Source organism: Dendronephthya gigantea, unplaced genomic scaffold (assembly GCF_004324835.1).
Source record: "Dendronephthya gigantea isolate DGI-Jeju-01 unplaced genomic scaffold, DenGig_1.0 000253F, whole genome shotgun sequence".
Classification (NCBI taxonomy): domain Eukaryota; kingdom Metazoa; phylum Cnidaria; class Anthozoa; order Malacalcyonacea; family Nephtheidae; genus Dendronephthya; species Dendronephthya gigantea.
Window position 1 is genome coordinate 1,183 of NW_021163263.1, and position 11,298 is coordinate 12,480.

At 34.5% G+C, this 11,298-nt stretch overlaps 1 protein-coding gene across 1 annotated transcript; it reads left to right on the forward strand.

Annotated features, from left to right (window-relative positions):
- Positions 1–676: 676 nt before the first annotated feature.
- Positions 677–8,567, forward strand: LOC114540894 (sushi domain-containing protein 2-like; the record flags this gene model as incomplete). The annotated part of the gene is made up of 9 exons (XM_028560902.1): positions 677–681; positions 875–1,107; positions 1,381–1,595; positions 3,064–3,277; positions 3,824–3,949; positions 5,170–5,436; positions 6,323–6,469; positions 6,557–6,709; positions 8,428–8,567. Coding segments are annotated over 9 exons (1,500 nt in total), but the record flags the coding sequence as incomplete, so codon positions are not given.
- Positions 8,568–11,298: the final 2,731 nt, after the last annotated feature.

Sequence of the window (11,298 nt, forward strand, 5' to 3'; positions counted from 1 at the left end):
ATAATAAAATAATAATAATAAAATAAATAATAATAATAATAATAATAATAATAATAATAATAATAATAATAATAATAATAATAATAATTATAATAATAATAATAATAATAATAATAATAATAATAATAATAATAATAATAATAATAATAATAATAATAATAATAATAATAATCACACTCTTTACTCCTTCATATATGTCGCGCATGCGCAAGCTAGCAAGATGGTCTAACGTCCATTGTCCACAAAAATAGAATTAGTAAATATAACTGCATTACTGCAAGAATAAAATTAAAATTAATTGGCTATTCGCTAGACAAATCTGCATACTTCGCACTATTTGGTGCCATTCGGTATGTAATTTCCTATCTAACGTGTCTGCATCGTTAAATTGAAATCGATAAATGTAAAAGCATGCTTACCGAAATTTGTTTGAAATATTATCAGAATATAGGCGAGGTGAAAATTGCGGAATAAAAATCGAGAAGAATTTATTGAGAAAGCCAATCTGTTGTAGAAAATTCATCTTTCACAAACCTAAAGAAGTATCTGGAAAGTTTTACGGCAATTGAAATAAAACAATACTTTCGCAAAATAAAGTTGAAAGCGTTCTACAAAATAATTTTTTGCCTTAAAAATAATTTTAGGCTTAATTTTTCCACTTCTTTTGTACTTTCAGGTAAGGTAAATTAAAATAAAGCATGGCCTTGTCTGTCACTTTGGCAGACTGGCTGCCATTTTTAAAATCCGCTTAGGTAATTATCACGTAATAATCCGAGGTCACTCGACCAATCAGAGCCACCATTTTAAATAATCACCTTTGTAATTATACTAATTTCAGTTATTCATATGCTTATAAAAAACATTTTTCTTTTAGTGCATCAGGTTCAGGTCAACAATGTTGTTATAAAGGTGATTCACTGTTGGTTGGACCTCCTGGTGGTGGTACATTTGACATCGTATTTCCAGAAAAGAGCCTTCTGGGTCACCTAAGCCGAGATGTGCTACCTTGGTTAGCATGCTGTAAACTTTCTTTCTTTGACAACTGTGGTAAATACTATGATGGAAGACCTTCCGATGATGGTTCAAGATTCATACCTCAACCAACTGGTAGATTTATTTTTTAAATTTTTTTTGACAAGTTGTGTGCTTAACAAAAATTATAAGTAAAATAATTATCCGAAAAACAACGCAACAGCGATTCCATACTTTTAATAATCAGAAGAAAACGTCTGGAAGCCAAAGCAAGATTTCCTCCTTTTGCCAAATAGCCATAGGGCACGAGACACAATAGCGAATCCAAACATCTTGCTGGTAATTAATTGCGGTGAAACGAAATATTCAATGACTGACAATTTTGGGAATTTTGTTGCAAATATTTAGCTGGTACCAGAGGTGATCCTCATTTATCCACATTTGACGGAACGTTCTACACATTCAACGGTTATGGTGAATACGTCCTTCTCAAAGTCAACAATGGCTTGGATCTCGAGTTTCAAGGAAGAATGGTACCCATACTTGATGACCACGGACGAACAACAAGAGCAACAGCCCTCACAGCATTTGTCATCAAGGGAGCAACGAGTGATACGGTGCAGGTTTGTGCACATTAATATTACAATTATGAGATTGAAACACGATTTTGTTTTTTTACGCAAGTTTAGTAAACTGGTTGTTATTAATTACGAAAGGTCAGAAGGGTTCTAAAAACAAAAGTAATTTGAAAAAAAACTACGACGCCATAATGATCTTTTAACTTATATTCATCGAACTTTGTTGCTTTATCCAGGTGTGGATTCAGGGTTAAGGCTGCCTTCCACTTAGGTGCTTTTTATACGCACGTACACGCAGTGGCGTAGCCAGCCTGACGATTTAGTCATGCTATGCAAATTTGATGTTATTATCATTATTCATTTCTTTAGAAATTCATTGTTTTCACAGTCGATGAACACCAAAATATTAGCATAGCATGACTAAATTGTCAGGCTGGCTACGCCACTGCGTACATGCATGTAAAAGTCTAAATCCTTATACATGTTATCTTTTAAAAAACTAAGTGAATAAATCGAAGGAACTTAGTTTTCTGCATATTTTAGTATGCGTTAACTTACCTAGATGTTAAATATGATAAAAATTTAAAAGCATTTAAAATTTCCGTACGTACGTGTACTTGCGTATAAAAAACGTGTAAGTAGAGAGCAGCCTTTAGACAGAGCAAATTACTACAGCTCAAAATCGTAATCTCATTATTAGATTTTTATTATAAAATATTCTTTAGAAATCCATGACCAATTAATTGCATTGTTATTAAGGTATTTTGAATTTAAAATTAAGCGCTTTAATTTATACTGCCTAACGCTAGATCCGCCGCTGGCTTTATTATCATGGAATTCGTTTATATTTGGCATGTAGCCATACTAACGTTATACACTGATACAATTATAAGACTGAGACGCGATCTTAGGGTTTTTGTTATTTTAGTAAGCTGGTTGCTATAGATATTAAAATCTCTAAACTTTCTAAAAGTAAATGTAAAATAAATTAATTATATATAAAACTTATAACGTTACATTTTTCATTTTTTCGTGATCAACAGTATTGCTTTATGCTGAAGTTCGTTTACTTAGCATGCACGGGTGCAAAATTCTCTAGAAATGATTACTATATATCATAGTTACATTATTTTTCGGCGAATCCGGAAGAAGATTTCAACAAACGCGTCAACACTTCTCCCCGACCCATCTTGTTTTCACAAAACATACAAGCACAATCTTTATTGTTGCCAGATTATCAAATTTGAGAGTTAAAATATTGCATATGTTTGTACCTAACGTAAGAATAGGCTAGGTTTTTTAAGCGCAATTGATTTAATGTAAACGTTGCGATTGAAAACTGCTTATTTATAGCTTAGAAGTTTTTAGCGAGAGATTTTGTTGACTTGCTAAATGAATGCAGATTGACCAATATTTAAATATTCAATCTTTTTTAAATTTGTCCACCATTTGTATTTAATTATATGCTTTTCGTGAAGATATATTGATTATATTTTTCGATGTTTCACTTTAGTTCGAGTTTAACAGACGGCGCAGCATAGACGTGTTAGTCAATGGTGAACGTGTCGAATTTGATGAACAAACAAGATTAGACTTCACTGGTGTCTTCATTGTTAAACAAAATCAGTCAAAATTTGGTACATACTTCGCATCAGGAGTAGCTATTGTGGTCACATCTGTAGAAGATTTTCTTACTTATCAAATTTCAGTACCATTAAGATTCAAAGGTAACAACAGGTTTCATCTTAGTAATAAAAAATCGTATGGGTTTGTTTTAAAGGAATCAGGGACGTATCGACTAAATTTCACCACTCCTCTAAGCGATATGTTAATACAAGAGTTGCTTTGTTGAGTAAACTATAATTATGTATTATTTCCAGTCCATTTCCTTCGCTCGTATAATGATAAGGGAGACAAAAAATTAATGGTTAATTAATCCGAATGCTTTCGCCTGAGGAATGTGGGGGCATACATTTGTCAGCGCATCCTCGGTTTTGCTGGGTCAAAATGCGAAGGCTTATGAAAAAAAAATGATTAAAAAATAGTGAGAATTTCCAAGAATAAGGTTGAAAATTTTAGCATAAAAACCGCTCATAAGATTTTTAGTCATTGTGTGAAGTCTACTTATAGAAAAATCAAACTTACGGTATATTATATTGGCTCAATTCCATTGAACCTCCTTTTCTCATAACATTGCGTTTCCTACCCCTCGTTATTTCGCATACCTATTTTTTAACATGTATCAAAAAGAGTGAACATTCGCCCTTTGTTAGGAAGAACTGCTGGTCTTCTTGGATTTTGGAACGATGACAAAGATCTAGAATTTTTATTGCCTGATGGCAGTTTCATTGATACAAATTCAAGTTATCGAACAATTCACCACGAGTTTGGCCAGAAATGTAAGTTATCAATTCTGAAGTGGTTGTTTTCTCGTACCTCATTATTGGTGGAACTAATTATTGGGTTAAAACTATGAGTTGAACATTTTCCGTGATTTATCACCATCAGAAAGGCATCGACATATTCCCAAGGCATAGACCAATCAGCATAGAAAAAATGCAATGCATAGAATAGAAAATTGAACAAGTGTATTTTACACTAATTAACGTTGACCTATATATAAATAGATTATGATTTTTGGAACTGCACTCGATGCAGGTAATAGGGAGGTTAAGATCTACTTCCACTACCAGTACCGATACGAAGATACATGACGTATTACAGTTTGGCAGTGCGGAAATTTTAAAGCGTTAAGATTGTGACTTCCGTAAGAAGTAAATAAACATGGCTGAGTATAGCGGCTGTATTCACATCAAAAACTCTAATCACAATCCTTAAGTCTCACCAAACAAAGCAGAAACATTATACAACTAAAACCTAAATAATATTATTAGAAAACTACTGCAGAAAATGACAATAATACAGTAAATATATTTCAGTACTTCGCCTACCTATTCACTTCCATTTTCAGCCCCAAAACGGTACTCGCGATTCCAGTGTTGTCACATTTTGGACGATTGTTACATCTGCGCATGCGCGCGACTGATTATTGGTATCGGTACTCGTAGCGGAAGCCGATCTTAACCTCCCTAATCACTCGATTGCACCGGTATCGCAAAAACGTAGGTTCGATTCCTGCCGGAGGATCCATAGTTGACTAAATTTTCCATCATCTGTTCCTGGCTTGAATTTGAAGTGTGTATAATTCCACTCGAAATTAAGACCCTTAAACCTTTATGTATAAATACGTAATCAATTCTCGCTATTAACCACACCCAATGTTCCTCTTTAAAAATGTGTAATCAATGTGTCATTAGCTATACGTATATCTAAACAAGTTGTCAAGGTGTAATAATGTCTCATTCCATCTATCCATTTTCCTGAATACGTAAAATTAGTTGTACTGCTTGAATCTTTTTAATCACATTAAGGTAGCGGTCGTTGAATAACCTGCCTTCGGCACAAGATGATATGCCCCAAATTATTGTATTTGCCAAAGAAACAAACAACAATCAATTTCACTACTTTTCAAAGAAACATTGGTTGTACCTATAAAAGTTATTGCAAATTTCATGGATGAAAGTATAGAGGCGTGTCAATATTTCTTCAATTTATACAGGGATTGTGGACAGAAGCAAGACTCTTTTCGCGTACCATGTCGGAAAAAGTTACGACAGTTATTTTACTCCCAACTTCATTCCGGCCTTTCTTGACGAGACAAACTCATTGTTTTCGAGTTTTACTTTGGAGCAAGAAGCAAGGAGTGTATGCGGGGCGAATGAGGAATGTTTGTACGATATTGCTGTAACTGGTAAAAGAGATATTGGTGAGGCGACGTTGGAATCCTTTAATGAAATACAGAAACGAACAAATGCGTCGAAACTTGGTGAGAAAAAAAACCATGCATGTTACATGGTGCAAATTTTTTACATACAAAATTCAGTTCTATATGCAATTCTACTTTCGGAAGATGTAAATTAAAATCTTCAAAATGTAAATGTAATAAACACAACAATTTCTTAGTTGCCAAATTCACTAATTTCAAAAGTAGAATTGTATTGCGAGTTGCATGAAAAAATTGCAGCGTGTAACAGTGTTTGCAATAGCTCAAACTTGGACATAAGTTTATCTAGGGAAAAATTTTACGGTAATCAATTAAACTTGCGAATGGTAAAAAGTTGGTGATTTTGAATGTTGTTTAAGAATATATACTACAAAAATATTTCATAAGCGTCAAAATCGCCCCTTTCCTGTGGTAGGGGAAGATTAGGAAAGACTTTTGTCTACTCCAAACGAGCTGGAGAGCTGGAAAGGCTATTGCCTTATAAGGCTGTTGACTTTCATAATTGCTCTCTGGTTTAGTCCGGTTATATTTACGATTTTAATGACAGTAGACATAAAAAAATGGTGAGGGCGGATTTTACTAAATTATATCTACATGGTACTCTGTATAGATATGCATATTTTATCATACTTCCTAGTTTCTAGCTTGTGTTCTCCCACAGGGTCTCTTTAATACCATGTATGTATAATAGTTGTAACTTGGTATAAATGGCCTTCTTGCGAGAGCCAAAATCCTTGATCCGAAATTAAGGAGGAGAAGCAAGGCTTTTTCTTACGAACGAGAAGGATTTATTCGCGGAGAGCCCTTAATATTTTTTGTAATTATTAATATTATTTTTAAAACGATTCGGTAGACCGTATAACCCCTATACAGCTAACCCAATCCCAATAATGCAAATCCTCGGTAAAAGGTCAAAAATGTTTTTCAGTTGCGAAGCGGATTTTCTTTGGTTGTGATGGAGTCGAGAACAGCGGAAAGAAAGTAGATTTTTGTGGTGATTGTGGAGGAGACAACTCATCGTGCACAGATTGTGAAGGTCGCATCAAACCTGGCTTTCTTAACAATGAAACATGTGGTAGGTTTCTTTCATTATTATCAAACTGAAGATTTGAAATATTATTATGCATATAACAAGATTTAAGTTGACCATTTTTTAAATAAGGTTCCTATCTGCCCTGGAGTCAATGGAGTGTTTGCATCGGCGCAGATGCAAAAGTAACGAGGGAGCGAAATAGAACATGTTCGAAAAAAGGACATTGTCTGCATTTAGGTCAAAATATGGAACAAGAAATATGCAAGACCAGTGAGGATAACGGTAAGTTCCAAAATTTACTCCATCATGAGCGACGGGGTTGAAAAATGGCCGAGGTTTTGGTACTTTTGTTATTTTATTATACAGAATTTAAAAGCTATCGGCTAATTTGTACCCAGGACCTGACCCAACGCTCGCTGAAGATCGTATGTCAACGTATTTATCTACGTTAAAGTTTCGTCTCGTAAAAGTTGTGATGCGCTTATAGTATCTTGAGCCAATTTTTCGACGCGCGATTTGATTTCGCCTACATGATGCAGCATGCAATTCCTTCACCAGGTACGAATAAACCGTTATTTTAATGCTGTTCGATTAAGTTTAGGTTTAATTGTTGTAAGAATATAATTATTATTCAAAACATGTGATAATATCGTTGCTATTTACGCGTATATCGCGCTAAGACATGTCGCACACGATTGAAGAAATAAGAATACGATCAAGCACTAACACAACATGAACGTTTACATTCGTCAACATGCATATTACACATATTACACGCTGTTATAAGCAATACGGCTATCACATGAACAAAATTAAAGATGGCGGTCAACATTGACAGCAGCGAAAAGGTTACAAGCAATGACGGATTACAGGGGCGGATCTAGGGGTTGTCAGATGAGTCACGCGACTAATTCAATCTAAACTTAATATATCGCGAACAGCATCAAAAGAACGGTTTATTTCTTCCTCTTGGAGGAATTGCCGCATCATGCGAGCGAAATCAAATCGCGCATCGGGCAATTAGCCAAAGATTTTGAGCTGTGCACCACAACTCTTGAGAGAAAAAACTGTGACGTAGATAAATACGGTCACATAAACTTTTGTAACACTAGTGTATTTCGCGCCCAAAGCACACTTGCGAAGACGAAAAACGTCGCTGACACCAGAGTAATGAGGAAAATTCCACTTATTAATCTGGCGTCAGCAACGGAGTTGAAAATTCGCCTAGATTTTGTTTTCTTGATATTTATTATTATTTTTTTTATTAATATATTTCGTCGTCGCAAGTGCGTTTTGGCGCGAAATATACTAGTATCTGAAAAGTGTACGTGACCGTATTTATCTACGTCACAGTTTTGTCTCCCAAGAGTTGTTTTGCACCGATCGAAATCTAATTTTCCGATGCCCGATTGGATTTCACTCTCATGATATGGAAATTCCTCGAAGATGAACAAATAAACCGTTCTTTTGATTTTGATCGATTAATTGGTCCTATTTTAATAATATCACCGCTATTTTACCGTTTAACAAGTTGTGGTCGGGTATGGGCGTTTTGACACGTCACAGTTTGCACATGATTGAAGATTTAATATAAGCGTGAATCCTAAAGTGAAGACAAACTGAATGCATATCATGCAATATATTAAAAAAAATTCTTTATTGATTTAAGTTGACTATATCAATAATACATCTGCATTGCTTGCCAGCATGTAGTCATTTGTCAATGTGTTTCCTACAAGTCTTAATCTACTGGAGAGGTCATTAAGGAGGGCCATTAGGTAGGATACTTGTAAAAACGGTAAATAATGCAAAAAATACCCTCTTGAAAAAAAGTTTTGATTATTATTATTATTAAAGTTTTTAATACAAGCGCGGATTTTCAATACATTTTTGAACTTTGATACTTTTTAATACAATCATATAGTCTAGGACCTGTAAGTGAGTTTATATGCATTTCATTTAGGACAGATCAAGAGAATGATTATCTCAACTGTTTTAAGGTAAAAAGACCATGGCGGTCAACATGGCATATGTACCAAAATCTGAATCCGGGACGAAAGTCCTGAAAATGACCGCACCCAGAAACGCCATAGTCGACATAGCTCTAAATCTTGAATTACCAAAGCCACAGTCTTTCTAAATTGTTTATATTGTTCAGAATGGTGGTTGCTTTTAGGGGTGGTCACTAGAGAGTGAATTTAGCCTAAGTTTCATATTTTACAAGAAAATGAATGTTTACCATTCCAGTTCAATTGCTATAATTATGCATAAAATTACAGATTCACCTGGCAAAGTCTAATTTTCCTATTTTCTAAACATTTTTGTCATATGTCGACTATGCCGTTTTGGGTGTGGTCATTTTCAGGACTTTCGTCCCGGATTCAGATTTTGGCACATATGCCATGTTGACCGCCATGGTCTTTTTACCCTAAAACAGTTGAGATAATCTGTCCTAAATTAAATGCATACAAATTTCTTTACAGGTCCTAGACTAATACTCCCGTAGACGGAAAAAAATATTATACGTAAATTCATTTAACCTGAATACAATTGATCGTACGAATTTGACCAGTCCTCAGTGTGTGTGAAGAGTTAGACAGATGTTCTCGATAATGATCAACGTTTATTTTGTTTTCTTATTTAAGATTCTTTTTTATTTGGTCAATTTTATTAACATATATTCACGTTAGTTCGTCTAACCTGCTCCATTTCGCAGATTTCTTAACAAAACACATAATAAAATTCGCGGTCACGACAATTTATATTTTCGCTAAAATTAATGCATTGTACAATGAACTCCTATACATTGAATATACCAATACTTTTCTGACCCTCCAGTCACTGGTATTTTACCCCACCCCTGTCCCGCACACTATAGAGTAAATGAAACGAATACTTTGGATAACAAAGTGCTGTGTGTACAATATGAGGTTACGTACAATATTTCGTGAATCTAAAACTGCGAATTTAGTTTCACCTTTGTTTCATGGTTGAACAGTGTGTAAAACTCTACTTTGACTCTGAAATTAGTGTATTACCTAGAAAATACTGCCCCGCGTGTTACAACAACATAATTTATTGCACCTACAACATACTTGATTTTACTACATAACTCTAAGAGTAAGACAGTGAGTAAGGAGTGAGTGGAAGAGCAACACCATGCACGACGTTTATTCGAACAGAATAATATCTTTTGACCATTATCAGAGAATAATATCTTTTGACCATTTAGCGGCTTGTTTCCTGCCTTGATCAATCAATTCAAATGTTAACTTTCATGTCTTTTTTACATTACAGACGATCGAAAAACGTTAAAGTTCTATGCAGTTGTGATTGGTATTTCTGTTGTTGCTATATTTCTCATCATTGTAATCGCTGCATTGTGTAAGCGCTGCTGTTGCAACAAGTTTTCTTCAACTGCTCCAGCCAATTTACATGTCTCTAATCATCAAAATAACTCTTATATAATGTAGTTTAAAGTTATTTCCAGGCAAAATAGCATGCACAGTAATCATGTAATCATGTATAAAATATATTATTTCTTTTATGATGCCTCTCTTTTGTTGAAGTAAAGAGTTTAAATTTACTAGAATTGAAATATATCAACTTTCACCGAACTTGCACTTGTAGTCTAAAATAGGCATTGACAGCCTTTTTTGGTGCTGGAGAATGTAACCAATAATTAATATTTAGATAAAGAGATGTGTGAACAATTAATCATAGAACTTCTTTCTACGAATGTATTCCTTTGCTTAATAATTACTAATAAATAAACAATGTCATAATTAGATATCGTTTTCTTCCGCCCTTTTTTTGTCCCATGCATAGCGTATACAATACCAGCGTACAACAGCACGAGCTACATAAGCGATATCAATGCGAATAAAATTAATATAATGCCTTGATAAATATCGAAACAAGTATAAGTACGACCGCGAGCTCAACGATTGCCAGCGCCCGGCCAATCAGTTCTGCTCCATCACTACCAAAACTAGACCCGGCCGGTTCATATGAAATATGAAATATGAAAGCACTATCCACTGGGTAGTGTATTTTTTCAATCGCTTTAATATCGCCCGTTGTTAGGAAAAACTATAATAAAATATTTTTAAATTCGTAAAATTATCAAAATTATTCAACGAAACATGCCTTTCATGCGTATAAACTGATACGAAATGACCCTTTAGCTACCAAAGACATTTTGACTACAAAAACTGACATTTAAATAATTATGATTAAAAGTTGTAAACAACCGTCCCAGAACGAATTTTTATATGCTCGAAAAAGGTGGGAGGTTAAATGCCGCAGACCCCTAAAAATTTGTAGCGGTGAAAGAAATTGCACATTGCTCTTGCGATCCTAATCTTTGTTAATGCAAGTCAATTTGAAGCCGTAGTGGATTATTGCATTGCACATGCACGCTCTTATTTCCATAATCTATCATTGGACTTGAGCCACTGGGCGGACGCTATAGAGTATAGTTGCACTTAATTAGAATATTCCTGCATGGCCAGAAATATAGGCGCGAAAATATGCGCGATGATTTAGAAGCCGATTTATATAATATAACCCATGTACTATTGAAAAATCAGATTTGTTCAGGTCCAAAAATCATCAACGTATCGACCTTTAATTTAGTCACTGAAAATTGGAGGGCAACTCGAGATGCCCAAAATATTACAAGAAGGAATACTTTTATGGTGGTCATCATGTGGGAAAGTACATATAATTATATATTCCTAGCATATATATTAATGATATTAGTTACCTCCCAGTTCACCTTTCTGATGGTTGCCCATCGGCAAAATGAATGTCCACATTTAATCAGCCCCGTATGTAAAAAGAATGAAAGGATCCAAACTCGCTTATCA